The following is a 26,205-nucleotide window of genomic DNA, read 5'->3' on the forward strand; positions in this document are numbered from 1 at the left end:
AGTTGGTGCTTGTATCTATGGTTATTTGTTTGTATCTTCCTTCACGCCTTGTCCTTCTTACAAAAAATCCGAGAATCTGTATTAGCTGATACAGGTTGATTTAAAATGGCTAGATACAGTTTTCTTAAGCTCAGGAAGTAGTGCAGTAGTCAAGTGAATGGAAATATAACAAATTTTCTTCGCCACCGAGACTTAACAACTGCTTTCTGCAGTTTCCAAATTCAAAAGGAAAATGAGTTTGAATACGGAAACGGGCTTTGGTGTCGGGTAGTGATTTTTTTTAGGTTTTAGTGGGGGAAAGATTCAAGAAGTTTACATCACATTCTTGTCTGAGTGCGTTTCGGGGGTTCTTCCCACATACTCTCACAGTAAACCACGTATGTCAAACAATCTCATTCATTCAGACAATGAGGGGAGGGGTATCAAGCAATTTATTAACACTCCGCGTTCATCACCTTGCTCCCGCCGACCTCTGACTTTGTACACATCTCATCCCCAGCTATATACAGAGGTACCGAAAAACAAACAAACAAACCCCCATTTGCGAAATGCAAAAGTCACTATTTCATACGAAGAAGTGAAAGTTCAAACCATGTTTGGCCACTTTCGCATTCTCTCTTTCCTCCAGACTGTCTTGTCACCAGCAGCAAGATCTCATAATCCGGTTCCTGAATCATCAATCACTGCCACCGAAACCCATCCCCTGGCAAGAGAAAGCTCGCCTCCTCAAACGTAATCACGCGATCCATGTCCAAAAAGTGCGAATCCATAAACGCGTCGGATAGGTTTAGCAGAGATTGATCTTGTACGCTCTGCTGCGTGCCCTGTGCTCCTAGCCCCGCAGTATTGTAGGGTGGGTTGCCAGATGGGGGTGCGGCGTGGTAGATTGACTGAGGAGGAGGGTAAGAGGGTGTTTGGGGCATGTGTGGGGATTTGTAGATGGGAGTTTGGGGGGCGGGCGGAGAGAGGTGGGTTTGATGTGGATGAGGGATGTATCTTGTGGGAGATGTGAGGGTGTGATGGGTGGGTTCTTGAGGTGGTGGTGGTGGTTTAGTGCTTGGGCTGAGGGTTAGTTGAGGGGTGGTGAGGCTGGTTTTACGGGTTTGATGCTTTATGGGGTAGTCGGTGGCGGAGCTGTCCGGGCGGGTTTGCGGGGTGGGTGCGTAGGTTGGGCTGGCGAAATGTTGGGGGTATAGTGCTATGCCGCTGTGGTCGTAGAAGTCGAAGCGGAATTGGGGGTTGTGGTAGCAGGCTTCTTGGAGTCGCTCGAGCTGGTCGGCGTACATGGCTGCTTGGTTGTTGGGGCGCTGGTTGGTGTCGCGGCTTTTTTGCCAGCGGGTGGCCATTTCCCAGAGGTCGTGAACTAGGCGGTTGAACTCGGGTTGGAGAGGGCGCCGGGTGGCTTGGTGGCCAAATAGGAGGGCTTTGGCGGCTACGAAGGCGCAAAAGGAGAATTGTACGTTGACAAAGGGTATGGGGGTGTGGGTAAGGAACTTGTTGACGATGTTCGAAGTTTCGACAGCCGCGAGCTCGCATGTTTGCGCACTGCATTCTTTCGGGAGCGCGACAAAGTCATTCCATTCTTTGGGGGGATATCCAATTGGGTGATGTAGCAGTATCATCGATGTGTTGTGAGTAATGTGTGCTAGAGTTAGATTTGGGTCCATGTCTACCACTGCCCGGTCAGCAGATATGTTGGAGTCCTTCCATCTGGGTGGTAGAAACATCTTCCACTGGACGAGCCGAAGATCAAGTTCTTTGAACCGCGTCAGCCAGCTGACAGCATGTTCTTTGTCTTGCCAGTTGATCCGTTGCTGGAGGAAGAATGTGGTCACTTGGCTCAAACTCTCGGTTGCTTCAACGCAGTACGCGAAAGCGCCAAGTTTAGATGCGTCTATGTAGCTGTTGGTCGAGTTTGGACTGGCACCTGGAGGCAGATCTGTTCCAGGGTCATCCTCATTGTACTGAGCTGGTACGTTTGCTAATGAGCGTCCGATGCGGGCCGCTGCTTTGTTCCAGATCCCTGTCACGGGTTGTCAGCGATACTGGAAGATTGATACATACATCTCCCTCCGGGGCGCCGATCAAATATGCTTACGTACCGAAATACGGAGTGGTGACAGGCTCCTCACGGGTAAAATAGCCCCCATCTGCTGGTAATCGACGATGGACATCTTCGGCGGTGAGACTGGTGTTCCACCCTGTAGACGCCGAACAAAATCGATCAAGTAGGAAGATGATCCAGAACAACCTTCGGCGTTCTTCCAGCTCCGTCCAGTCGTTCGAAGGCTTGACCAGACGCACAGGTGCCATTAGTGATCTGGAATGCAAGAGCGATGGCTCAGTAGTAAGCTGAAGGTAGTCAATCGTCCTGGTCAGCGATCCAATTAGTGGCCAAGCCCTTTGTGGTTGGCCATCATTCAAGAGATCAAATACGAGGAAGATGAGGGCCTGTAGGCTCTCAATGGTAACATTTCGCATCGCATGTGTTTCCACAATCATGCGCGAAATGTTGATTTGTTGGTGGATCTGGTCAGAATCCAAGAAAAGCACGCTGGGTTCCATATGTCGCAAAGCAACGGCGACTAGAGCGTGGAGAACAAGGACATGGCCGGGATCCTGTGAGCCCTGGCGCACCCGTTTCTGGAGCCGCGCCTTGTGGATATATGGGATCCAATGGTGGAAAGAGATGCAGAAGAAATCCACGAGCTTCTCGAGGAGTGGCTGAGACGGGAGGTGTTGGGCAATGTCGACATCTGCAAACGGGAAGAGCCAACTCTCAGGAACGGGCGTGTGGCGTCTTCTTTTCAGAGGATTTGGCGCCATGCTCTCTTCCTTGGGAACTCCTGGTGCGCTTTCTCTCGGAGCTTCCACGTAGCGCTGTTCAGGAGTAGGCTTGCTGGGTTGAGGCTGCTCATGGACACGAAACGCGGCTTCTGTCGTGGTTATGGTCGTGCTCGTGCTCGTGCTCGTGGGTGGCGTCTCATGAACAATGGCCTGCCCTTTGGTCGGTGCATCCTCATCTACATATCGCGCACGAACCTGACCTTTTTCGTCCAAAAGGATTCTTTCCAGAAGAGCTGTAGATTTGTGAGACGCGTTGCAAGCAAACCCAGAAAGATATCAGATCGGCATACCAACGCGGCGAGTCAAGGCCTCGACGGCGCCTGGCTTAAGGCCAGGCTTGTTCTTTGGCTGGTACACACACTCAGAGGCTGCATGTGAGGATCAGCGAGACGACCATGTCACGACTATCAAACACAACGACGTACAGAGCCTCAGACAATGAGTACACGAAGGCAGTTCGCGCGAGCAACGCAGCTTGCGCTGCTTGCAGCTGACGCAGGCAGGGATATCGCCTGCTACCGAGACTGGCCCATCGTCTTCGTGAGCGGCTGCTTGGCTGCCATTGCCAGCCGAGTAATTGGTCCAGCTAGCCGACATCAGCGCGACATCTTCGAAAACAGGCGTTTCTTATTGTTCAAAAAGGAAGAAAGTAGCGGGCTTAGAGGATTCCAGTGAGCGGGCATCGGGATAAATCACAATAAAGTCGCTCCACACGCGCAACCCCGCGGAACTAGCCCTCATTTCGGCCCATCAGTCCACTTTTAATGAGCAAGCACGTTTTCCGCACTCAAATTCTACTTCTACCAACGAGTGGAGGAATCCATCTGGGGACAGGATGCTGTTGCCTCGGGGAGGCCAAACTGCTTGCATCGGACTTGCAACCTTTTTTGGTCCTGATGCGGGGAAAAAGGGTTGGTTGATATGCAGGGCGCGCGCAACTGCAACCGTTTTACCGGCCAACCTAGGTGAATAAACCAAGTAGTCCTACCCTTTAATATCAACAAACACTATAATACAAACCCTCAAAAGTCACCACGTGTCAGCATCTTACGAATTCACGCCACAAGACATTGAGAAAAATTCGGCAAGCGAAAAGAAAAAGGCCAAAGGAGAAGAGAGAAAAAAACAGGAGGAGAGAGGGGGGAAGTGAAGAATAATTTGATGAAAGCAAAATAAAAAAAAAATGCCACCACTTCCAGACTTCTCCGACAACCCCTTCCAAACCCGCAATCAATTTCAAGCCGCAGCCCGAACCTTAATCCACGCATTACGCCCCTTCCACTCACCAGGCGGCGCGCGCATCAAACTCGCCTTAGCAACAGGCACGCATTTCGACGATGTGGCCGCGCAACTCGAAGGCTTTGCACGCCCCCTGTGGGCCATTGGCGCTCTGGCACACGCCGCCGCCGCCTCGACGCCTCGTCCCTCTGATGAGGCTCGAGAAACAATCTCGCCCTTCGCCAGAGGCCTAGCCAACGGAACCGATCCCAGTCACGCAGAGTACTGGGGCCCCGTGGTCCTGCGCGACCAGCGCATGGTGGAAATGGAAATTATTTCTTTTGCGCTGCTGGCGGCGCCGCAGATGCTGTTTGAGGAGCAGACGGAGCAGGCAAGGGCGAACATCACGGCTTGGTTGAAGACGATCAATGGCAAGGATTTTCCCACGACGAATTGGCTGTGGTTTAGGGTTATGACGAATTTGGCCTTGGTGCGCGTGTGTGGTGTACCGCGGGAGGAGGTGCTGGGGGCCATGCAGGCGGATTTGGATCTCATGGAGGAGTTTTATAGGGGGGAGGGGTGGGCGGCGGATGGGATTTGGGGAGATGAGGGACGTCAGGCGGATTACTACTCTGGGAGCTTTGCGATTCAGTTTTCGCAGCTGGTGTATGTGAAGATGGCGGGGGATCTGGATCCGGAGCGGTGCGAGCGGTTTCGAGGTCGAGCGAGGGAGTTTGCGATGAGCTTCTGGAGGTACTTTGATAATAACGGTATGTATATTACTCTTGGAATCAAAAGCTTCCCTTGTCTGATACTACATGGCTACTGACTCACCCAACTCAGGCGCTGCTATCCCCTTTGGCCGCAGTCTCACATATCGCTTTGCACTCGCAGGTTTCTGGTCCGCCATCGCTTTCGCAGACGTCTCTCTGCCCGCACCTCTAGACGACTGGGGCGTAATCAAAGGACTCCTCCTCCGCCACTTCCGCTGGTGGGCCACCAAACCCGACATCTTCAACAGCGACGGCACCCTCACCATCGGCTTCGCATACCCAAACATGTACCTGAGCGAAGACTACAACAGCCCGCAATCCCCTTATTGGGCCATGAAATCCTTCCTCGCACTAGCCCTCCCACCAACCCACCCCTTCTGGACATCTGAAGAAAAACCGCTACCACACAGCGCTCCCCATGCAATCGTCCCAGTCAAACCTCCAATGCACATCCTCTGCAACAACCCAAACCACCACTTCCTCCTCTCCACCGGCCAATTCTGCCCCTGGCCCCTCAAAGCCACAGAGGCCAAATACGGAAAATACGCATACTCATCTCACTTCTCCTTCAGCGTGCCCACCGGTCCTCTACTACAGCAACTCGCGCCAGACAGCACCCTCGCACTGAGCAAAGACGGCGGCGACACATGGCGCGTACCGTGGAAAGTCAGCTCTCCCCGTTTCGACACCGTGGACCTGATGCACAACGGCCAAGTCGCGCAAACAGTGCCTGCGCTGCGCAGCGAGTGGAAACCGTGGGTGGATGCGGAGATCGTGGTGTCAACGCTGCTTGTTGCGCCGTGTGTGCGCTGGCCGGATTGGTATGTACGCTGGCATAGGATCGAGAATCACGGTGCGAGTGATGTGCAGTTGAGGGCTGTGCAGGCTGGGTTTGCGATTCAAGGGCGGGGGCGTAGGAAAGGAGAGGTACTGCCGGAATTCACTAGTGTGTCGGAGCTTAAGAGTGCTGCTGTGCAGCAGGCCCAGCTGTCGTTCCCAGAAGGCACAGTGGTGGATGAGGATTCAACGGTTGTTTGCTCGGATGCGGGTGCGAGTGGTGTTCGCATGCTGAGGTTACAGGAAGAGCAGCAGACGCCTACCATAATGCGGCAGTGGGCGCAGAGTCTCAAGCCAGATGCTAATACGAATTTGGTGTGGCAGCGGACCCTTATACCGACAGTTGGTGTAGATGCTGTTGCGAGGTGTTCGGCGCTTGATGCTGAACCCGTGCTCTTTGGCTGCGCAGTATTTGCATTGGCGTTGACGGAGGATAGAACAGAGACTTACGCTCAGAGGCTGGACATGGAGAAACTGTGGATGGATACGCCGATTGTTGGACACGAAAACGCCAATGGTAATGAGTGGTATCTTAGATTTGGTTAGACACCAAAACGTACGAAACAACTTTCACATTACGTTATTTCTTCTTTGCAAACAGCCTCGTCATCGGGCACGCATGAAACACAGTCATCTTAACATATTTGTGGTATTTCCAATCTAAAATCTGAATATAAAAAGCCAATACATCTCTAGCGTGCATAAAAGCAAGCCAGCAGGCCTCCCATGACACAAAGTATTGGGCATAGATGTCTTTGCCGCTCCCCCTTTCCAAATGGAACCAAACATTTCATGTCTGTGACACGTCCGACGAGGAGTCACGCGGTGAATCCACGCCAGGCATGCGCGCGTGATATTTTTCTTTTGGGAAACAAGCAAAAAAACCACAGCTCCTAGCTGCTGCTCAAGCCCAACGACACCAAGAAACGCCAATTATATCTGATTAGGGTAATCGAAGCAGGGCTTTGGAAACACAAAAGTGGGCGTCGCAGTAGCACGTACGCCACTTTACCTCTTCCGCACGCAGAAGAAGAGACCAGTGCGACCAAGGAACCACAGACATCCGATGAAACGAACCAAGGCAAGTACTGCAGTAGACCACAGGAGAGCCTGGAAGAAGTGTGCGGTTCTAGTGGTGGCGGTCGACTATTGTCATGTTAGCAAAGTCTAGAGTAGAGAGTACAATCAAAACTTACGGAGAAACCGAAGCGGTCAAAGCTATCTTGGGTGATGACAACGGCTAGAGTCGAGTTGGATCCAATCCAAGCGGTACACAGATGGGTACGGAAAGACTTGTACGAATCCTCGAGGGTCTTCTCGTCCTTCTCCTCTGGTGGGACGTATGGCGCAAGAGCACGCTTCACAGTGGCCTCGAACGCACTGTCAATATCAGCCTGGGGCAGATCAGGCTCCTCAATGACGTTGTGCTTTCCGTCTGATCCCTTCTCCGTCTTGGCTGATGGCAGAAGATCCGCCTTATCAGAACCCTTGGTACCCCAGGACACATCGTGCCAGTTGGAGAACGCGTAGACGTTGAGAATGTTGATGTACGAGGACATGATGAGCAGATATTGCGGGAATGAGGTGAACATGTGCCATGGGTCCATGTAGAGGAAGGAGGCGACGTAGTAGAGACCGAAAGTCGCAGCAAGAGCGATAATAATGATACCAACACCATCTGACGAGAAGAAGGATTTGGCAAATGCTTCTGGTGACGAGGTATCGAGCTTCTGAGAGGTCGGGTTGGTAAAGGCCTGAACAACAAGGTAGATGGACAGGATGACAATGTAGAGCTGGATGAGACCGAAGACGCAGAAGGATACCAAGTAAGAGTACTTGGAACCCTTGGGACGGTTACCAAAGGCCAAAATGAACTGCAAGACCAGGAACGCGAGGTAAAGGTAGGTGACAATGGTGTTGAAGATGGGAGTGACACTGTTACCAAATGGCCAAGCATCTCGGGTGTCGGTCTTGGTACCGACAAGACTCATGATAATGACGGTAGTAAGCCAGAAGGAAGACAGAGCGAACCAGGTAAGAATAGTCTGGAAGATGTTGTACAACATCTGGATGTGGAAGAAGAACATGCGCACAAAGTTGTGACCACTCTTGTACATGCGACCGAAATGCAGAAGGGAGTAGATACCGGCAGCGAACGAACCGTTGAGCCAACGACGACGCTGACCAATGAGTTCGGCAGCGCCTTCGGGCACGTCAGTTTCTCCCTTGGAGGCCTTGATGTAGGTAAGATGCCACTTGGATCCGGCCTTTGCGACGAGTTCGAAACACAGAATACGATCTTCGGCCAAGAACATGTTCTTCTTGAAAATGTTCATGCCCTCAATACCCTTCTTTCCGAGAATCTTGGCGAGAGTGTGGTCACCGTGGAAGTATTGCTCGAGCGGTCGACCCATGATAGCGCGGTAGCGGTAAGCCGAGAAAGCACCAGGCAACACAGAGACGTAGCCAAAAGACGACTCGAGCGGCTTGTCAAGAATGTTACTGATCTTGTACTCGAAATTTTGAGCAGCCACGAGCGGATTGAGCAGATTTTTCCAGCCCTTGCCCAACATAGCGTGGATCTCACCGCAAGCACCTCCGAGATCTTTGTCGTTGTAGAAACCTTCCCAGAGAGCGAGCAGCGACTTGGGACCGGGCTTGGTACCAGCATCGAGCAGAATGCAAACTTCGGGGTTCAGAATGCGGCCAATGGCAGTGAAGAGCCATCTGTGAGAGTTGATCTTCTTGGTGTTCTTCTGCTTCAGGCAAAACATCATCTGAACGGGGGGCAGAGTGCTGGCGCTGTCATCGTGCGGGCGGATGAGCTGCTGGTTGGGTGTGACGGAAAGTTGTGTGGTGTACTCGAACTAAACCTTGTTAGCGATGCCTCGCAATCCGGTCAAATTTGGTACAACTTACAATGTGAGCAACCGTCTCGTTTCCGTCAATGTCCTTCTTCATGACACCGTCCTGGTAAACACCAATGGTGGCGAGCAGATCGAGCGTACCCTTGTCACAGGGATCGATACCGTCGAAAACCAAGCAGACGACAATCTTTTGCCAAGCTGGACCGCCCTTGTTCCAGAACTCGGACTTCTTGAGGTTGACAATGTCGCGGATGTTCTGCATGACACCGTGCAGGGTGCGGGCAGTGAGAACCTTGTCTTCGTTGTAGTAGGTGATGGCAATGAGCAACTCAGTGTGGCGGTTGTACATGGCCGGGCGCAGATTGTAACCGTTCTTGAGTGTGAAGTCATTGGGGTCGCACGTGGCAGCCGTGTCTGGCAGCTGTCAGAATCGGATCGGCGGAATGCTTGTAGGGCAGAAAGGCACATAAAAAAACTTACATCGCATATGGGTGAACTCCTCGCTGCCGCTTTCGAGGTCATTGCGGTATTTTGCCTGGATAGCATTCTGGATGGCTGAGGGCACGGGGTAGTCGGCACTGAGAACGGAGCCCTGGACGAGCTTGACCTTACGGGTCATGCCACGCTTGAGGCCACCGGCTTGACCACCGGGCTGCTGTCGCTGCCTCCATGCCTCGGTGGAGCTGGTCTCGCTCCTCTCGTATGGTGAGGGCGCACGCTGACCGGCACCAAACTCACTGGCTGGGTCGTAGCCACCGCTAACTGAGTAGCTGGTGCCCTCATGGCCCTGTGCAGGGTATTGAGTTGGCCGATCGTTGGCGTAGGATTCGGTCAAGCTGTAGGTTGAGTGTGGGCGGTGATCAGGGTTGCCGTAGAAAGGGTCTGAGTTGGCACCGGTGGGGTTCTCGTGCAAGAGGGAGCGGGCAACCTCTTCTTCATGCTCAGTGCGATCGTACTGCAGGGCGTGTTAGTTGCATGGCTTGTATCTTCTGTTTTTCTGCAGTTGCTGGCATCAGGGGCTCGTACACCAGTGTTGGGGTCCCCAAGGTTGTAGCCTTGGTTATTGTTGTTGTACGCCATGACGAGCTGCAGTCCGCAGGCAGGGGCTGCAGATGGCGAGGCGGGATGGGGAGATGGGGTGGAGATGTAGGGAGGAACAATGGAAAGAAAAAAAGAGCAGTGAGCGCACGACTGGCGGTGTCGCTTGATAAAGGCCGATGCAGTGTCTGGGGCGCTGGAGGGCTGAGAAAGGTGCTGAAGAGTAGGCTAAGCCTGTTTGGGCGGAGAGATGGGGGGAAGCCTGCGCTAGGAAAACGGCCGCGCTGAAACACGCGTAGACCGCAGGGAGGGACAGGATAATTGGTCGACCTGAGGTTTCGGGGGTGCAGGTGGACAAGCCTGGCAGGGAAATGTAATTATACTTACGGACGGCCAAGTTGTCGTGCGGGAGAGCGGGCAGACTGGGTCTACTTGAATCTTTGCCGGGGCGCTGGCCTGCTGACGGTAGCTAATACGATGGCGGTGCAGATTCCAGCACTGGGTGCGTCCACCAACTACTACTAGAGTGCAGTCATGTTGGGCAAACCTGCTGTGCCAGCCGGCGGTGTGGCGCGTGCTGGCCACCACCCCGAGCTAAAATTAGAGCCACGGCCTTAATCAGCTCCACGCTGACCTGCTCAGCCTCGCGCCAGCCCTACCACCATGGCCGTTCCCGGCTACCGCATGTCCACAAAGCGTACTATTGTCATGTAGAGATGCGATGCTTGGGTGGCATCCGGTTCCAACAATGATGCCGCAGCCATCTGTGTAGTATGCGCATGAGGCGGCGCCGATGGATGATTTGCTTGTGCATGTCGTCTTGCAACCAGGGGCCGCACGGTACGTCGGCCATGTTTCCAGTGCTGCCCTTTGCACGCCAACGGCCCATCCAAGGGATCTTCACGTCTTCTGGAAAAAGGGCTGCGTGCATTGTCGCTGCCACCAACTGCAACATGGCCCGCGTCCTGTGGGTGGGCTTCGAGTCGGAGCACATGCAGCACTTGTGTGTCTGGTGGTGCATACTCACAATCAAAGACTGCCACTGAGGCACCACCAGTCGCATGGCCAGCGACCCATGACGCCCATGGCCCATCAGGGGCCCGCCGATTGCGACGACGCAGGAGCAGGGCCCACGCCATCAGGAGGTTTTCCCCGCTGTTAATGCCACGATTAATTACTGGATATGGATGCACCTACTATTGCTGCCGCTCTGGCGGGTCAAAAGCATGTGGCCTTCCCTGGACCCTCAGACTCCGTATCCGGCGGACCGTCCTGCGCCCACGGCGTGCCCAGCTAAGCACAATCCTACACAGGCACCGGCCCACCGTACTTACTGTCCGCAGGTACAAGACATATTGCTCACAACCGAAATTCCGCCATGCCTTGTCCCCGGCCTGGTGCACATGTACTCCGTAGAAACTTGACAACACCACCGGCTCCAACGCCCGGCAGCCTGCGCCACTGCTTGCGCCGAGAAGCATTGTTGGAGGATGCGGACAAAAGGCCCAAAAAAGCACAAGCGAAGTTGCCTTTTACAGCCCATGACATCAGCCTGCGCGCCATGCCAGGCGTTCCTTCCGTCTCGCGTCAGGAGCGCGCCTTCCGTCATCCGCGTCTCAACAACAGAAGGCCGACTTGGGCCATTCCCACTCTCACCCTCAGTCGTGTAGCACTGTAGACATGGCATCCAGCCCTCTCCACCCACGTGACTGGCATGCACAATGACAATGGATGCCTCAACCACTCTCATGCCTTGGCCCAATCGCCCGCCTGGCTCGCCTCATCTCTGTCTCTGCTAATCCCATACTACCCCGCATATTTCATGCTTGTCACACCATCCCGTCGTGCAACATCCCAAACACCATACCTCCACTCGACTGTCCGCTCACCAACCCGGTACATACATACACCGACTTTTAGCACCATTACCCCACATCGATCAAGTCGGCGCGAGCCGTCATGGCCTCAGCCGCACCCCTGGTGGACCTCCCAAGATCCAAATCAAAGTCCAAGTCACAGCCGTCAGCATCTACAGCCAGCCCTGCCAAGACACCCGAAAAGGTTCAAGCACGGCCGACCGTTGAGCACGGGCAGCTGCTGCCGAACCAAGATCCATTCGTCCACCCGCCGCATGTGATTCCACGCCCAAGTTATCCAAATGTACATACCCTCGTCATTGTATGCTGCCACGCCATCTTCTTGCCCAACGCCGACACTCCTCATCTTCCGCTCTTCAGTCCGTATGACGAGTCCAATTGGCTTCTTGCTCCCTTCCAAAAGCCAGACGCCGCTGCTGGTAAACCCGGCGAGCACGAGACTTTTCTATCACACATCAAAGCCGGCATCGATGCCTTGACTGTGGGCACAGATGCTAACCATCCCATCTCGAGCATCCTTGTCTTCAGTGGCGGGGCTACCAAACGCGCAGACACGCTGAAAACAGAGGCCCGATCCTACTATCACGCAGCACTTGCAGCAGAACTAGCCCAAGGCCACTTGGGCGGTGGCCGTGCTTACAAGTATGTGAGCCTGTTGGCCGACTGTTGGCGCATGAAGCATACTTACAACTACCCATAGTCTCTATAACAAGGGATACATATTGTTGGAAGAAGAAGCCACAGATTCGTTTCAAAACCTGTTGTTCAGCATCTTGCGATTCCGGAATGTCACAGGCAGATATCCCAAGCAGATTCGTGTCATCACCCATGCTTTCAAAGCCAAGCGGTTCCTGGAATTACATGCCCCGACAATCAAATGGCCCAAAAGTCGCATCCAGATCCAGGGTATTGATCCAATCATGACACAAGACGCATTGACAAGTACCCTTCTAGGAGAGGAGAAGTCTGGATACGCAGCGTGGAAGGAGGACCCTATGGGCACTGGCGCTCTACTCGGCGGCAAGAGGCAACTACGAGGATGGAATGCCAGTACAGGAGCAAGGCACTTCAAGCATTTGGAAGACAGCGTCAAAGAGCTGTTCCAAGGGGAAGTCTCTGATGAGCTACCTTGGATTGAGTGAGCCGGTTGGCTCAACAGAAATTGTATATTACGACTGCTAATATACTACGGCTTGTGTCCTTGCCGCAGCGACGTGTTTGGTCGTCCACAGAGCACTACATCCTCTCCGAGTGGTATCCATTTGACATCCTTCAATCTGGTGACAGGAAGTCGGTCAGAACCTCCATCAGGACAAACCTGAACACCGCCCTTTCCGAGCCATGTCGGAGCTATGGTGACAATAACCGAATCCACGAGCGAATATGCAGGGCCCGGGCCGAGAAAGTCATTGATGACGAACCCGCCACCCTCAATCATGACGCTTCGTATGCCTTGTTCTTTCAATGCATCCAGAATCATGTGCCATGAGGAAGTAGTCTCGCTCTTCTGTGTAGGTGACGGCCCCAGAAGCAAGAACTTGCCTCCCACATTCTCCAGTGCAGACCTGCGAGCTTCGGATGGTGCCACATGAGTGATGATGAACGGTGCCTTTCCTTTACCCTCCCCAGCAAGCTTCAGCACCTTGCTCTCCTCACTGAACTGCCAACGGCATTGTGGATCAACAACAATCGGTCGAGGCTGCCCGATGAGGCCCTCACCACCGTAACCACCCACACCCTCTATCCGGCAGTTTAAGGATGGATTATCGGCAACGGCCGTGCCCACTCCAATCAGTATGGCATCGTGTTTGGAACGTAGAAAATGTGTCATTGACTTGGACTGTGGCCCTGAAAGTGCCGTTTGCACTCCTGGGGCAATGGACAGCTGACTGTCGAGGGACGTGGCAAAGGTTAATGTGACGAAAGGCTTTTCCGTTGGTGTCTGAGCAGCAACTGGCGGCATATACTCTATAAACTGCTTGCTTTCCGCATCTGCAAAGTGCAGAGCTTCTCTTACGGGTGTCGGCGTCATGATGTGGCCGTGGTGTAAATGCAAGTGCTAGAGGTACTATTGAAAGACTTGAATGCGTGAAAGAATCCGTCGAGCTTCGAGGAATCATATGCCGGCTACAACCTGAGGTGGCCAAAGCATGCGCCAGTGAACATGATGAGAGAGTAGAGTGCTGAGTCAGGGGAAGTGGCGCAGGAGACTGCGACGAACCCCACGTCAGAGCACGGCCGCCCGACCGTCGTGGCAGCCTGCCCGACTGTTCTTTCTCACCACCACAATAACTGACATAGACGTATTTCCTTTGGCGTTTGTGCTTCTGTAGCCCTTTGCTCCTTTTCTGCTATCCGGGTTTCCCAACACGTCAGCGAAACCACCCGGTCCATCGGTTCCACCGCCCCCCGCCGCTCTCCCACTCCTCTTGGCCCGCGCGACCGACTCGAAGGCAGTAGCCAGGGACCCCATACAATACCGCCAAGATGATGAAAATATGGTCCATGGTACGATTATACGTAGAAGAGACTTGCGCATGAGGCCTGTGGACATTGTCGGATACTGACAGACTTTCTACAGAAGAAACAGCTGCAGCAAGATGAGGCTGCGGCTGCTGCGTCAAGCAAGAAGAAAAAGGTCACTCCGGCCCAACTGCGCACACAAAAAGGTACGCAGTGTTCAGAATCCGCAGGGTAGTAGGCGCGTAGCTAACGCGAACCAAGATCTCGAAGAGCTATCCCTCGGCACAACGATGAAGACGCACTTCCCCAACCCAGACGATATTCTCAACTTTGAACTTACAATCGACCCCGACGAGGGCATGTACAAGGGCGGCCGCTTCAAGTTTGACTTCAAGATCAACCAGAACTTCCCACACGACCCACCCAAAGTCAAGTGCACACAAAAGATCTACCATCCTAACATTGATCTCGAGGGCAACGTCTGCCTGAACATTCTGCGAGAAGACTGGAAACCCGTATTGAACCTGAATGCTGTTGTTGTTGGGTTACAGGTATGTGGTTCAGGGTTCTTTAGAGCGTGACCGCAACTAACGGATGCAGTTTCTCTTCCTCGAACCAAACGCTTCGGATCCGTTGAACAAGGAGGCTGCAGAAGACCTCAAGGCGAACCGAGAAGGCTTCAAGCGCAACGTGCGCGCGTCGCTGGGAGGGGGCACAGTCAAGGGACAGAGCTTCGACCGCGTACTCAAATGAGACACACGGCATATCTGCAGGGCTATCCTACATCCCGCTGCGCGAGTGCCCAGCGCTCTTCCACGGGAGACTATATTGATGAGACACGACATGACATTGAGGGTTTGGTGAAGAGTGAGAGGCGAAGACGGTTGCAATCTGAGAAGGATTAAGGGCATGGGCATGGGCAAATGTAGGAGGCCAGCATGTGTATGAGGACGTGGTATGCTTGGGAAAGGTGGTACAGCTTTTGGGCGCATGTAGTTGGTCGGAATTCTATACCAATCTGGCTTGAAATTCATATGTAAAAAAACATGATTGTCAACACATTCGTCGCAATTTTTGTGTGGGAAAACAAAGCAGTGGCGTGGCAACAGTGTTTACTTGGGGGCATTGCATCACCATGCAGACTTTGTGTGCCGTCAGCTTAGTTCCTTTCCGGACAGAAGGCGAGAGCTCTGTCTGGCCCACTGCTGTGCGGTGCCCAAGACAACTACGTGGTTGTCAAACGCTGTAGAGATGATAACGATAGCACGTGCAGCCCCTAGTGAGCACTGTCTATCTTTTCGGTGCAATCATCTGTATGACTGTGTTACGGAGCGGCTCCCACCATGTGAAGCGCTGTCGGAGACACGCATCTCTCCCCGAAGACCCCCCACCACCCCTGCTAGCAGCCCCGCACCGGACACATACCGGCGCCTCATTGGCCGACGATGCGATGGAGCGGGTGTCAGTGGTCTGGGGCAGCGATAATCGGCGTGGTCTAAGCTCCAGAACTCGAAATTCATACTGTGGTCATAGTCGAGCCCGAAAATTTAAAAGCCATCCATCCCCGCCCAGTATTTCTGACCCCAAGATACCCCAATCCACATACACACACATTCACAATGGCCTCAAGACCCGTCACCCGTGCCCTCCGCCAATCCGCCCGCCAATTGGCGGCTGCTCCAGCCCAGAAGAGGACTTTTGTCTCTGCTCTGAGTGCTAGTGCAAAGAAGGCCGCCCCCAGGGCTGCCGTTACCAGCCAGTTCCAGCAAACTCGTGGTGTCAAGACCATTGACTTTGCCGGTACCAAGGAGACTGTTTACGGTAGGTTCAATTGGATGTACAAGACAAGCAAACGATGGCTGACGATGCTAAACAGAGCGTGCCGACTGGCCCAAGGAGAAGCTTTTGGTAAGTTTGTTGACACGTCAATCGAATTGACATGGTTTCTATCAGAGCTTCAGCTAACAATCAACCCAGGAATACTTCAAGAACGACACCCTCGCCCTCATCGGCTATGGCTCCCAGGGCCACGGCCAGGGTCTCAACATGCGTGACAACGGCCTCAACGTCATCGTCGGTGTACGGAAGAACGGTGCTTCATGGAAGGAGGCTGAGCAAGACGGCTGGGTTCCCGGCAAGAACCTCTTCGACATTGACGAGGCCATTGGCAAGGCCACCATTGTCATGAACCTCCTCTCAGATGCCGCCCAGTCCGAGACCTGGCCCGCTATCAAGCCCCAGCTTACCAAGGGAAAGGTAAGTTCTGACTCCAAAAACCCACCGAGAATCCATCTAACAGGTCCAGACTCTCTACTTCTCCCACGGTTTCTCTCCCGTCTTCAAGGACCTCACCAAGGTCGAGGTTCCTAAGGACATTGACGTCATCCTCGTCGCCCCCAAGGGTTCCGGCCGTACCGTCCGCACGCTTTTCCGTGAGGGCCGTGGTATCAACTCTTCCATTGCTGTCTACCAAGATGTTACCGGCAAGGCCAAGGAGAAGGCTGTTGCCCTCGGTGTTGCCGTCGGTTCCGGATACATGTACGAGACTACCTTCGAGAAGGAGGTCTACTCTGACCTCTACGGCGAGCGTGGTTGCTTGATGGGTGGAATTCACGGCATGTTCCTTGCCCAGTACGAGGTTCTCCGTGAGCGTGGCCACAGCCCATCTGAGGCTTTCAACGAGACCGTCGAGGAGGCTACCCAGTCTCTGTACCCCTTGATTGGTGCCAACGGCATGGACTACATGTACGCTGCCTGCTCTACCACTGCTCGTCGTGGTGCTATCGACTGGAGCAAGCGCTTCAAGAATGCCCTCAAGCCTGTCTTCGATGACCTCTACACTTCTGTCGAGAACGGTACCGAGACCAAGCGCTCGCTCGAGTACAACTCGCAGCCCGACTACCGTGAGAAGTACAAGCAAGAGCTCAAGGAGATTGACGACCTCGAGATCTGGCGCGCCGGAAAGGCTGTCCGTTCTCTCCGCCCCGAGAACGCCAAGTAAATGGCTTGGTGTGTTGAGGAGCTATGTTAGCGGATGTAATAGGGTGCTATTGTGTAGATATTTATGTCTTGGGTATGATCATGGAATATTACGGCGTCGGTTGTGGTCCTCTGGTTACAGGACCGGGAATTCTTTTCCACCAAAAGAGAGGAAAAGAGGAAAGGAAAAAGGAAAAAAGGAAGCTTAGTCTAAGGAAAAGCGAAAATGATACTTTTTACACGACCATTTTGATTTCTCGTCTCTTCGCCGGTGTTTTTTTTTCTTTCACGTTTCGTATGAGATGAAGTGTTGTTGACAAGCTACTACGCCGTTATCTCCCTTGGCAACAACCTACATGACAAGCCCAGCCAAGCCAAAAAAAAGAAGTGCTAAACTCGGGTATGGAAACCAGGCTTAATCCCACCACCAACACCATCACGACGACGACGATGACCACCACCATTACTTATTACCACACGGAATTTTCCATTCATACCTACTGAACGGAACTTGCCGTACATAACAATTATACGAATCCGTACTCATCTTGCGAGAGCCCGTGTAGTACACATTTATTTCCCCCCTTCCCACTCCTACTCGCCGGATATAAAGCCACAATATATATTAAACCACCACCACCACCACCAGCGCCCAGCGCCCAGCGCCAAACAAAAACACCAATGCTTGTTTTGCTTTACAAAACCAACTTCTCAGAAAGTTTGCAAGGAAGGAAGGAAGGGACCCGAGTTCAGGACTACTTAATCTTTCCCGTGATCTTAAGTAGTTTAGGTCTGTGTGTTGTGTTGTGGGGGGATAAGGTAGAAAGGCGAAGCTTGATTTGACACGGGCCGTGGCGTATGGGGGTTAGCGGCTACGGTACCCCGGATTAGCGGGGGTCTATCGTGCTAGGTAGGGGGGGGGGCAGGTTGGAGGGCGTGGAGTTTGGTAAAGGGTTGTGTTTTTTTTTCTTTTGGAGAGAGAGAGAAGAGAATGTATGGAGGAGGGGTTTTTTTTGGTAATTTACGAGAGAATAGGTAGTTGTGGTAGATATTACAAAAGGTGGTGGGGTTTGGCTTAATTTAGTCGTGAGGGGGGTGTTGTGGGCTGAGTTGGTGGAGGGTGTGTATGGGCGAGGCTTGAAAGAATCGGGCATGTGTGATTCGTGTGCTCGGGTTGATCGCGTGCTTGATAGGTAGATACTTGGTAGCGGGTGCTGGGATAAGTTAGTTTACAAGGGAAGAGAGAGTGTAACGCCTCGATACCTGATTCGTGTGCTCGGGTTTTCCTTGGCTGTTAGTAACGTGCTTAGCGAAGCCTTGGATTTTGGTCATGTTGCTATTCAACGTCGCAATGGAAAAAACGATCGACATTCGCACATACAATACGGCCCGGTTTTCCTTGTATTTTTTCTTTGTTTCTTTCGCTGCCACGGGAAGGGGGGGGAGGGGGCTGGTCAGGCCCTTTTTGTTTTTTTGGTAACAAGCTTCTGGAGTGGCTTTCGCGGAGAGCTTTTCCACGTATGAGGATGGATGTCGGTGCTGACCCCGCAAGAGGCCAAGACTGATACGAAAAGGTTAATGAGGGTGGGAAGGCAATGGGCTCAGGATGGGGTGCCTGAGGAGGAAATTCGGTTCGGGGGGTACGGTTCCGACTTTGGAGGTGTTGTTGGTGGAGATGGTTTTTTGCCGGTGGGGTTTGCTGGGGGTTTGCTAGGTTTAATCGTAGAGTTTGAATCTATATATACTGGTGTTTTGGGAAGGTGATTCTGTCTCTTGAGTTTTGGAGCACCCCAGTTCCTTAACTCTGAGGAGCAAAACCCTTTCGAACGACTCCTGCAAAATGGCTCCGATAGTCGCAGAAGCGGGCGAAGGCATCATCGAGCGTATAGTCGCAGAGGACAAGGTGCGATGGTGGAACAAACCGAATCTTCGAAGCCTGTATTTGCTTCTTGTCCCGTTTTGTCTCTTCATTGAGTCAACGTCAGGATTTGATAGGTGATTTCCAAGTTCGAGAAGTGTGTCGTTTTGGCTGACTGGTTGTAGCTCCATGATGAACGGTATGCAAGCACTGAGTTACTGGAAGGACTACTTCAATCATCCCAAGGGAGGCCAATTGGGATTGCTGGTCGCATGCTACAACATCGGCGCTATATCGAGTATCCCTCTTGTTTCTCTTGTATCCGACCATCTGGGCAGAAGAAAGAGTATTGTGGTGGGATCAACGATTATGATCATCGGAGCAATCATGCAGGGATTGTCAAGAAATCGTATGTTGAAGCAGAGACATACTTTGCGTTTTTCGTGTTTTGGCTAATGCTCCAACAGTGGCCATGTTCGTTTTCAGCCGTATTTTCCTCGGTCATGGTATCGTTTACGCTATCATCTCAGGTGCTGCACTTCTAGGTGAACTTGGTCACCCGAAAGAACGACACTTCCTTGGTAGTATGTTCAATGCCTTTTTTGGGGTTGGATCAGTCCTCGGTGCAGGTATTGTTTTGCGTACAAGGCTTATCCCAAATGACTGGTCCTGGCGTCTTCCGTCTATTCTCCAGGCCGCGCCATCCGTTATCCAGCTCATATTCGCATTTACGGTACCAGAGAGTCCCAGATGGCTGGTATCAAAAGACCGAAGCGAGGAAGCACTCGAGATTTTGATCAAGTACCATGCCGAAGGTGATGCTTCCAATGAACTCCCGCACGTCGAGCTTGCCGAGATTCGCAAAGCACTCGAGATCGAAAACGATTCACGTCAACGCGGATGGGCAGAACTTTTCCAAACAAAAGGCATGCGGCACCGTGCTCTTGTTGCTGCTGGCCTTGGTATCTTCGTCCAGTACAGCGGAAACAACCTCATCAGCCAGTACCTGGTACCCATCATGGAGAAAATTGGCATCGAAGACAGTCACACTCAACTACGCTTTAATCTCGGATCAGAAGCTTGGGGTTTTCTCATGGCCCTTGTTATGGCGTCTATCACACCCCGATTCCCCCGACGAAGAATGTACCTACTATGTGCGAGCTGTCTCTTGTGCGTCTACACTGCATGGACCATTGCACAAGCTCGCAACCGCATCACGGGCTCAAAAGAATCAGGCATTGCAGTCCTCGCCATGATTTTCCTATACAAACCCTCTTACAACATTGCCTACAACGCGCTTACGTACGTCTACATGGTCGAAATCTTCCCCTACTACGTCCGCACAAAGGGTCTCTCTTGGTTCCAGCTATTCAACAGATGTGCAGTCATGTTAGGCTCGTTCACAAATCCCATTGGACTCGAAGATCTCGACTGGAAGTTTTTGTTCGTTTACATTGGGCTACTGAGTTGCGAGATTGTCTTCATCTACTTTTTGTTCCCAGAAACATATGGTAAGACGTTGGAGGAACTTACTTTCTTGTTTGAGAGTGAGAAGCAAGATCGTGAGAAGCTGGCTGCGACGACGGCAAAGATTCTTGGGCAGGGCGATGGTGTCACTGAGCTTCATGAGATACCGGAGAAGAAGGCGTAGAGGCCTTGCATCGAGGGGGCTGGTACGGACTTGGACGTGGCTGGAAAGGACATGGTCATGGCTGGGATAGGCATGGTCATGGCTGGGATAGGCATGGTCATGTGCTGGTCTCGTAAAGGTTGTTGCGTTTAGCGCTCGGGACGTGAATTTGCAGGAGGCTGTTAGTTTATCTGATCCTTCAGGAATTTTTGAAACGACCTAATGACAAGATTAGAGGGAGTTGCATATGTGTTGGTTTATGCTTTGCAAGTGTGTTTGCCGTTGACCCACATGATAATCCAGGTATCCACTCGGACCAGAGCTCCCCAAGTTCCCCGCGTTGAATCTAGATACGAAGCAGGGGCTTGAAATGATGAAATGTTTTGTTTCGGTTTGAACAGTAGCTCTACTAAACCATAAGCATGTGCTTTGTAAGCTTCACGACTACTTCCTCCAAGACTAACTACGGGATTCGCTTACTCCAAACGAGCTAGCGGCTATGATATGATTACAACATGGCGTACTATACAACCACACAGCGTACTGCCTTTATCGCCCACCGGGCTAACTGGGCTTTGTCTTGGACAACGTAGAAGTATCTAATAAACGTTCTGCCGTCTAGCCCATGTACAATTATGCAATATGGTGGCGTTCCAAACGATAGCCTGGAGCTATTGTCATCTGATATGTCTCAAAACCAGCCATCCGGAAAGTGAATGAAGTTAGTCTGGCGCTCAGTTTTCTCGATTTGTCTCACGACCGAAGCCATTCAGGATGATATATCAATAATTCCTTCATGTGACCATGATATCGATTGAAGTCTGGCGGCTACAAGAAAGAGATCCCGACTGACCCAGTCATCGAAGAAGTCTACCGAGCGAATAGCAATGATGCCAAGTGAAAACAAGGATAAGCAAGTGAACGATTTTCCAGTGAACGTACCAAATCGGATGCATGTAGGTGGATAGCCGCGACCCAATGGGCTGGGTTGGTCCTGCGCCACTGTTGGTACACGTGTCAGAGCTACGATATATCGAATGACAAACTGAGCCTGAAGCCATGGTGGTATTAGTTATCTAGCCAAGTGTTGGAAGTAGATGAGAGCTGACGTTGAACCTGGTGCTACTACTCCACCATTCTAGATATGCTTTTTGCTTTGAAGACCTCCGTCCAAATCATGACAATGACCTACTCCAACACCAGATTTACCATCACGTGTATTGTACTACATGCATGCACGTGCTATGCACTTTGCACAGAAATAATAAATGTACGATGGAAGCGATGCAGAATGTTCGGAAAATAGCGACTAGACGACGTGTCTATATTTTCTCTGGGCTGTAATTGGCCGCTATTTTTAAAGATGTGGGGTGGTCGGCTCCGCGCTTAACGATAGCGGGACCCCGCTATCATTATCGTGACCCCCAAAAAGTTTGGAAACAAGACCGTCATGGCCGCCTTCGAGACGAACCAACCCACGAAAATTCATGCGATAACCTCTGAGACTGGAGATGCTCACCTTCATTCGCTTGTTCAGCAGATGTAACACGCCTCTTCAATTTTTCTGGCATGCGCATTGGTTTCAAGACATGGTGAGGCTCGAAGCGCTGATATAACTGTGCCACAATCCTACATTAACGTGACCTCATGGGGCCAAAACTAAGAATATGCCTACTTGCATGTTGTTTTTTATACCACGGCGCCAAACAGGAATACGCTAGGCTATCCGTGCGGCCTCGCCAGCGGTTATACACCCGCTCTGTACGGCTACATCCTCACCGGTGCGTCGGCATGACAGCTCCCAAAGCCTACGCCGCACGCAGATGCCAAGGCAACTGTCCTCAGCCGCCTATCTTGGCATGCTTTGCTGGAGGTTGGGGACGGGTCCTTGCGCCTAGCTCGTACTCTGAATGGCGGATGGCTTCGGTAATGCACCGATTCCCAGAACCAAGGCATAGTTGGATGTACGCCGCAGTAACAGCCGTGTTTGACGTTTCGTGGATCGTCCAATCACAAATATCCCCAGTAGAGGCTTATACTGTAGCTGAATACTGTTATAGTGCCCTGGATGTAAGTACACGAACACATCTGCAGCTTACTTTCAGTCTGGCATCTACCCTCGGCCACTTGTAAATCTATCACCGCGTTGTATTTTCTATTCTTCTCAGATACCCCACGAAGCCTATTTGTTTATTTTCTTTCTTTGATGCCTTACCCGATTACCATTCCGGGCTCTCCATCAAATATGTCTCGGTCAGAGCGAAGCCCTATGCACTGGCCTAGCTTCCCAGATGTCCCCATCTACCTCGACACTAGCAATAGCCACACATCAACCAAGACTTATGGAACAACACCAACAACACCAACAACACCAGAGAGTCTTCCAAGAAACCGTCCAACACATCTCAGCCCAGCACACATCAATGCTCCACCAATCAGCCCAGTACAGCAAAGCCCTACAACAACTATAGAGACAACGTCTGATCATCACTCGGAAATCTGGCCGATTCCCGAACCCCCTCCAGAGGTCATGCGTCAAAAGCCTCGACGGCCCCAACTCCAATTCATCCCGAACACCCGGCCTCGTATTCAACTTGGTGAATCTCACTTGAAGCCTCCACAGCAAGTCCCAGATGTTGAGAGGCCAGACTTCCAAGATCGCAAGTCACATCTTGGTCTTGGAATCAGTGGTGGTCCACCCAAACCACCATCAATCAGAATCCAACCACCAACATTCAACGATGAGAAAGGTGAACAGGCCTCAAATATCGCACAACGTATCGAAGAGAAACTCTGGAACTATAACTCTTCGGGAAACGTCATCGAGAGATGGCTTCTCGAGATAGTTAGTTGGTTGATCAGTGCTATCTGTATGGCTGCTATCATCGCTGTCTTGATTGTTCTCAAAGACAAGCCATCGACAAGGTGGCCATTTGACAGTATGGGGCTCACTTTGAATGCCTTTGTTTCAGTTCTTTCTCGAATCGCCGGAGCTGCTCTTCTTCTACCAGTAGCGGAAGCAATTGGTCAACTGAAGTGGAGCTGGTTCATTAAGGGCGACTCAAAGAAGATGTGGGACTTTGAAATGTTCGACAATGCATCGCGCGGACCTTGGGGTGCCTTTCTTCTCCTTATTCACACAAAAGGAAAGACAATTGCTGCTCTTGGTGCTCTTGTCACAATATTCGCCCTTGCACTAGATCCTTTCTTCCAACAAGTTGTTAGCTTTCCAGAACGATGGACATTGCAACATACAAACAGCTCCATCTCTCGAGTCATACGGTACGAACCTGTTTACGATATTGGATATGAGAACGGCGTAGACATGGCAGACCTAAACGGCGAAATTCAAAATGTGGCGGAGCTCTTTTTCGTTAACAACGGAACACAACCAATTCCTTTCGGCAACGGCACTCGCGCGGAAATACCCTTGTCATGCCCTAGCAGTAACTGTACTTGGCCAAGCTATGATACACTTGGGATGTGCAGCCAATGTGTCGAAGTATCTAACCTCCTAAACTTTACGTGTATGGAGACACGAGTGGACTGGACCTCACAGCTCACTGGTAATCAGTCTACTTATCCCACCGCAAAAGTATGTGGATATTTTCTCAACGCCACCAGTGAGCAGCCTATTCTCATGTCTGGGTACATGTTGGACGAACAAGGTAACAAAGCTGGAGAGGCTTTGATGATGCGAACTGTACCGCTGACGAGCTATCCTCTGCGCGATCCACTTTGGGGAGACGGCTCGATCAACTTCAAGGAAGTTCGAAATCCCATTGTCGATGCTTTAATCTCTAGCACGGCAAGTTCTGCTGACGTCTTTGCGGATAAAATTCCAATACTACACGAATGTGTCTTGTCATGGTGTGTAAAGACTATACAATCGTCTTACTACCTGGGTACCTACAAAGAGGAAGTCACAAACACATTTATCAATGATACTAAGGGAGAATACCCCTGGGCTACAAACGAACTGCCAGAAGAGGGAATCATCATAACGGATTATCTGGAGAACGTTACTATTGCTGCGCCACCAACTGACCAAGGCTTCCCGGAATATGGATGGGGCGTTAACAATGATACTATGTTCAACGTCGTCCTCGTTTTCGATCGCATATTTCCTTCCTTTACCACCTCCACGAATTATTCTGAGACCCCTGTTTTTCGCTGGAGGACTGGAAATCCCACTATCGCTTACGCCAAAATCCCAAAATTTAACCCATGGTTGGTACCGAACGATATACCAAGACATCTGGAGAGGATGACAAGCTCCCTCACCAATGTAATTCGCTCCTCATCTAGCGGCGAATCAGTATATGGTAAAGCTTTCGACACCGAGGTCTACGTTAAGGTTACTTGGGCATGGCTGAGTCTACCGCTTTGTCTGTTATTCGTGAGCTGTGTGTTCCTCGTTTCCACAGTCATCAAAAGCGCTACCGAGAAAGGACAAGTGAGCATACGAAAGAACTCAGCAATTGCTACTTTGCTTTATGGTCTCCCCGATCACTTTCAAAAGCGATTAGCAAAGTCAGATTCTAAAGGTACTCCAAGAACACAAGCGAAAGAACTCAAAGTAAGGTTGTCTGCAACGCGAGGATGGAGGAGTTCTGGAAATGCATTTACGCCTTTGACTCCGAAAGCTCCGACAAATGTACCACCACCAGGGTGGATATAGGATTTTTTCATTGTCCCTAGAGTTCACAATCCAAGAGATTCTGCAATAAGTGTCCGTCATCTATAATACATCTGGAATACAAAGGAATTAAAAAAGAAAGGTTGAAAGAGAAACGAAAAGTGACAAAACCTCCTGTCACAACCTTTGTGAGCTTTTCCCTCTCCGTTTTCATACGGTAATCTCCTCAGCCAGATCTTCAAGAGATTCCACGTCCCGCTTCTTGGTTGGCGTCACCATACGGCCCCGTTGAACAAGACCCTCAGCATCGCGCTTCTTGGTTGGCTTTACAAGACGGTGTCGCTCAACAAGCTCGACTGTTGACTCTGCGTCACGCTTCTGGCCTGGCCTCATACCACGCCCTCGCTCGACAAGATCCTCAGTAGGATCCGCATCGCGCTTCTGACCAGGCCTCATACCACGCCCTCGCTCAACAAGACCTTCAGTACCACGCTTCTGTCCTGGTCTCATACCACGCCCTCGCTCGATAAGATCCTCAGTAGGATCCGCATCGCGCTTCTGGCCTGGCCTCATACCACGCCCTCGGTCAACCAGCTCGGCTGTTCCTTCTTCGGCATTACGCGAGTTACTTCCAGGGCGCCCAACACCGCGGGATCGCTCAACCATAACCTCGGCATCGCGTGGTGGTAAGATCGCTTCGAGAGATCGTTTGACTAAGTTTTCGGTAGGCTCGGCATGTCTTTTGACATCCGTTACTACGTTAATGGAGGCAGCCTGCTACAAATGTTAGGGCACTCATTCATAATCTTAAACCTGATGTCACTTACGCCAGTCACTGGGACAGCGGCAATAAAAGTTGGAAGAACCAAAGAAGCAAGGGCAAAGACGGCTGTTCCGCGCATGATTGCAGCTTCTACTGAACGACCGTTTGTTCAATGGGCTGAAGTTTAAAAAAGTTAAGAGAGTGGAAGTTCGCACAGCGAAACGTGGTTGTCAAGAAAGGCGAAGTAGTGGATGCTGCAAGGATGCCAGAATCACAACGAGGGATGCATCGGCGCATTTATCCCTCGTCGACATTCCGTGACGACAACGATCTCGGTAAACCTGTACGACCGATTGACACCTACAACCTAGTCGTTGGCGCTCCAACCCGTGGTCACTCATTACCTTGGTAACCGC

At 51.7% G+C, this 26,205-nt stretch overlaps 9 protein-coding genes across 9 annotated transcripts; 5 read left to right on the forward strand and 4 right to left on the reverse strand.

The window, feature by feature from the left end:
• Positions 1 to 598: 598 nt before the first annotated feature.
• Positions 599 to 3,444, reverse strand: PSV08DRAFT_380997 (uncharacterized protein; the record flags this gene model as incomplete). The annotated part of the gene is made up of 4 exons (XM_014225397.2): positions 599 to 2,023; positions 2,103 to 3,080; positions 3,138 to 3,215; positions 3,273 to 3,444. 4 exons carry the CDS (start codon positions 3,442 to 3,444, stop codon positions 681 to 683), a joined length of 2,571 nt encoding a protein of 856 aa, XP_014080872.1. The 3' UTR covers positions 599 to 680.
• Positions 3,445 to 4,030: 586 nt separating this feature from the next.
• On the forward strand, positions 4,031 to 6,322 carry PSV08DRAFT_230216 (uncharacterized protein; the record flags this gene model as incomplete). Its single annotated transcript, XM_014225398.2, has 2 exons — positions 4,031 to 4,835; positions 4,909 to 6,322. The coding sequence occupies 2 exons, from the start codon at positions 4,031 to 4,033 to the stop codon at positions 6,219 to 6,221; spliced, it is 2,118 nt and encodes a 705-aa protein (XP_014080873.1). The 3' UTR covers positions 6,222 to 6,322.
• PSV08DRAFT_412244 (glycosyltransferase) lies at positions 6,287 to 11,061 on the reverse strand (the record flags this gene model as incomplete). The annotated part of the gene is made up of 6 exons (XM_014225399.1): positions 6,287 to 6,821; positions 6,872 to 8,542; positions 8,595 to 8,956; positions 9,023 to 9,497; positions 9,968 to 10,036; positions 10,915 to 11,061. 6 exons carry the CDS (start codon positions 11,059 to 11,061, stop codon positions 6,684 to 6,686), a joined length of 2,862 nt encoding a protein of 953 aa, XP_014080874.1. The 3' UTR covers positions 6,287 to 6,683.
• A 372-nt stretch (positions 11,062 to 11,433) lies between these two features.
• Positions 11,434 to 12,621, forward strand: PSV08DRAFT_15905 (uncharacterized protein). The gene is made up of 2 exons (XM_014225400.2): positions 11,434 to 12,099; positions 12,158 to 12,621. The coding sequence occupies exons 1-2, from the start codon at positions 11,540 to 11,542 to the stop codon at positions 12,597 to 12,599; spliced, it is 1,002 nt and encodes a 333-aa protein (XP_014080875.1). The 5' UTR covers positions 11,434 to 11,539; the 3' UTR covers positions 12,600 to 12,621.
• Positions 12,579 to 13,626, reverse strand: PSV08DRAFT_331649 (dihydrofolate reductase-like domain-containing protein). The gene has a single exon (XM_014225401.2). It carries the CDS (start codon positions 13,487 to 13,489, stop codon positions 12,644 to 12,646), a length of 846 nt encoding a protein of 281 aa, XP_014080876.1. The 5' UTR covers positions 13,490 to 13,626; the 3' UTR covers positions 12,579 to 12,643.
• Positions 13,627 to 13,736: 110 nt separating this feature from the next.
• On the forward strand, positions 13,737 to 17,150 carry PSV08DRAFT_412247 (putative ketol-acid reductoisomerase protein). The gene is made up of 9 exons (XM_014225402.2): positions 13,737 to 13,965; positions 14,039 to 14,126; positions 14,182 to 14,471; positions 14,521 to 14,661; positions 15,062 to 15,066; positions 15,551 to 15,741; positions 15,797 to 15,828; positions 15,898 to 16,176; positions 16,226 to 17,150. Exons 1-9 carry the CDS (start codon positions 13,945 to 13,947, stop codon positions 16,919 to 16,921), a joined length of 1,743 nt encoding a protein of 580 aa, XP_014080877.2. The 5' UTR covers positions 13,737 to 13,944; the 3' UTR covers positions 16,922 to 17,150.
• A 1,539-nt stretch (positions 17,151 to 18,689) lies between these two features.
• Positions 18,690 to 20,408, forward strand: PSV08DRAFT_230235 (general substrate transporter; the record flags this gene model as incomplete). The annotated part of the gene is made up of 3 exons (XM_014225404.1): positions 18,690 to 18,894; positions 18,943 to 19,166; positions 19,225 to 20,408. The coding sequence occupies exons 1-3, from the start codon at positions 18,740 to 18,742 to the stop codon at positions 20,406 to 20,408; spliced, it is 1,563 nt and encodes a 520-aa protein (XP_014080879.1). The 5' UTR covers positions 18,690 to 18,739.
• Positions 20,409 to 22,632: 2,224 nt separating this feature from the next.
• Positions 22,633 to 25,068, forward strand: PSV08DRAFT_374208 (uncharacterized protein; the record flags this gene model as incomplete). The annotated part of the gene is made up of 1 exon (XM_014225405.1): positions 22,633 to 25,068. The coding sequence occupies one exon, from the start codon at positions 22,633 to 22,635 to the stop codon at positions 25,066 to 25,068; it is 2,436 nt and encodes an 811-aa protein (XP_014080880.1).
• A 140-nt stretch (positions 25,069 to 25,208) lies between these two features.
• Positions 25,209 to 26,011, reverse strand: PSV08DRAFT_331693 (uncharacterized protein). Its single transcript, XM_014225406.2, has 2 exons — positions 25,854 to 26,011; positions 25,209 to 25,800 (listed from the first exon to the last, which is right to left on the reverse strand). The coding sequence occupies exons 1-2, from the start codon at positions 25,926 to 25,928 to the stop codon at positions 25,237 to 25,239; spliced, it is 639 nt and encodes a 212-aa protein (XP_014080881.2). The 5' UTR covers positions 25,929 to 26,011; the 3' UTR covers positions 25,209 to 25,236.
• Between the last annotated feature and the right edge of the window lie 194 nt (positions 26,012 to 26,205).

The sequence above is a fragment of the Bipolaris maydis genome, assembly GCF_028858645.1.
Source record: "Bipolaris maydis strain C4 unplaced genomic scaffold PSV08scaffold_15, whole genome shotgun sequence".
NCBI lineage: Eukaryota > Fungi > Ascomycota > Dothideomycetes > Pleosporales > Pleosporaceae > Bipolaris > Bipolaris maydis.

Bases quoted from the DNA above. Each gene is read 5' to 3' on its own strand.
- PSV08DRAFT_412247 (XM_014225402.2), top strand. From the start codon at position 13,945: ATGATGAAAATATGGTCCATG. The intron at 15,742-15,796 runs GTAGGTTCAATT...GATGCTAAACAG, and splicing joins TACCAAGGAGACTGTTTACG to AGCGTGCCGACTGGCCCAAG. The intron at 15,829-15,897 runs GTAAGTTTGTTG...CAATCAACCCAG, and splicing joins GGCCCAAGGAGAAGCTTTTG to GAATACTTCAAGAACGACAC.
- PSV08DRAFT_15905 (XM_014225400.2), top strand. From the start codon at position 11,540: ATGGCCTCAGCCGCACCCCTGGTGGACCTCCCAAGATCCAAATCAAAG. The intron at 12,100-12,157 runs GTATGTGAGCCT...AACTACCCATAG, and splicing joins GGCGGTGGCCGTGCTTACAA to TCTCTATAACAAGGGATACA.
- PSV08DRAFT_331649 (XM_014225401.2), bottom strand. From the start codon at position 13,489: ATGACGCCGACACCCGTAAGAGAAGCTCTGCACTTTGCAGATGCGGAA.
- PSV08DRAFT_331693 (XM_014225406.2), bottom strand. From the start codon at position 25,928: ATGCGCGGAACAGCCGTCTTTGCCCTTGCTTCTTTGGTTCTTCCAACT. The intron at 25,801-25,853 runs GTAAGTGACATC...CATTTGTAGCAG, and splicing joins CCGCTGTCCCAGTGACTGGC to GCTGCCTCCATTAACGTAGT.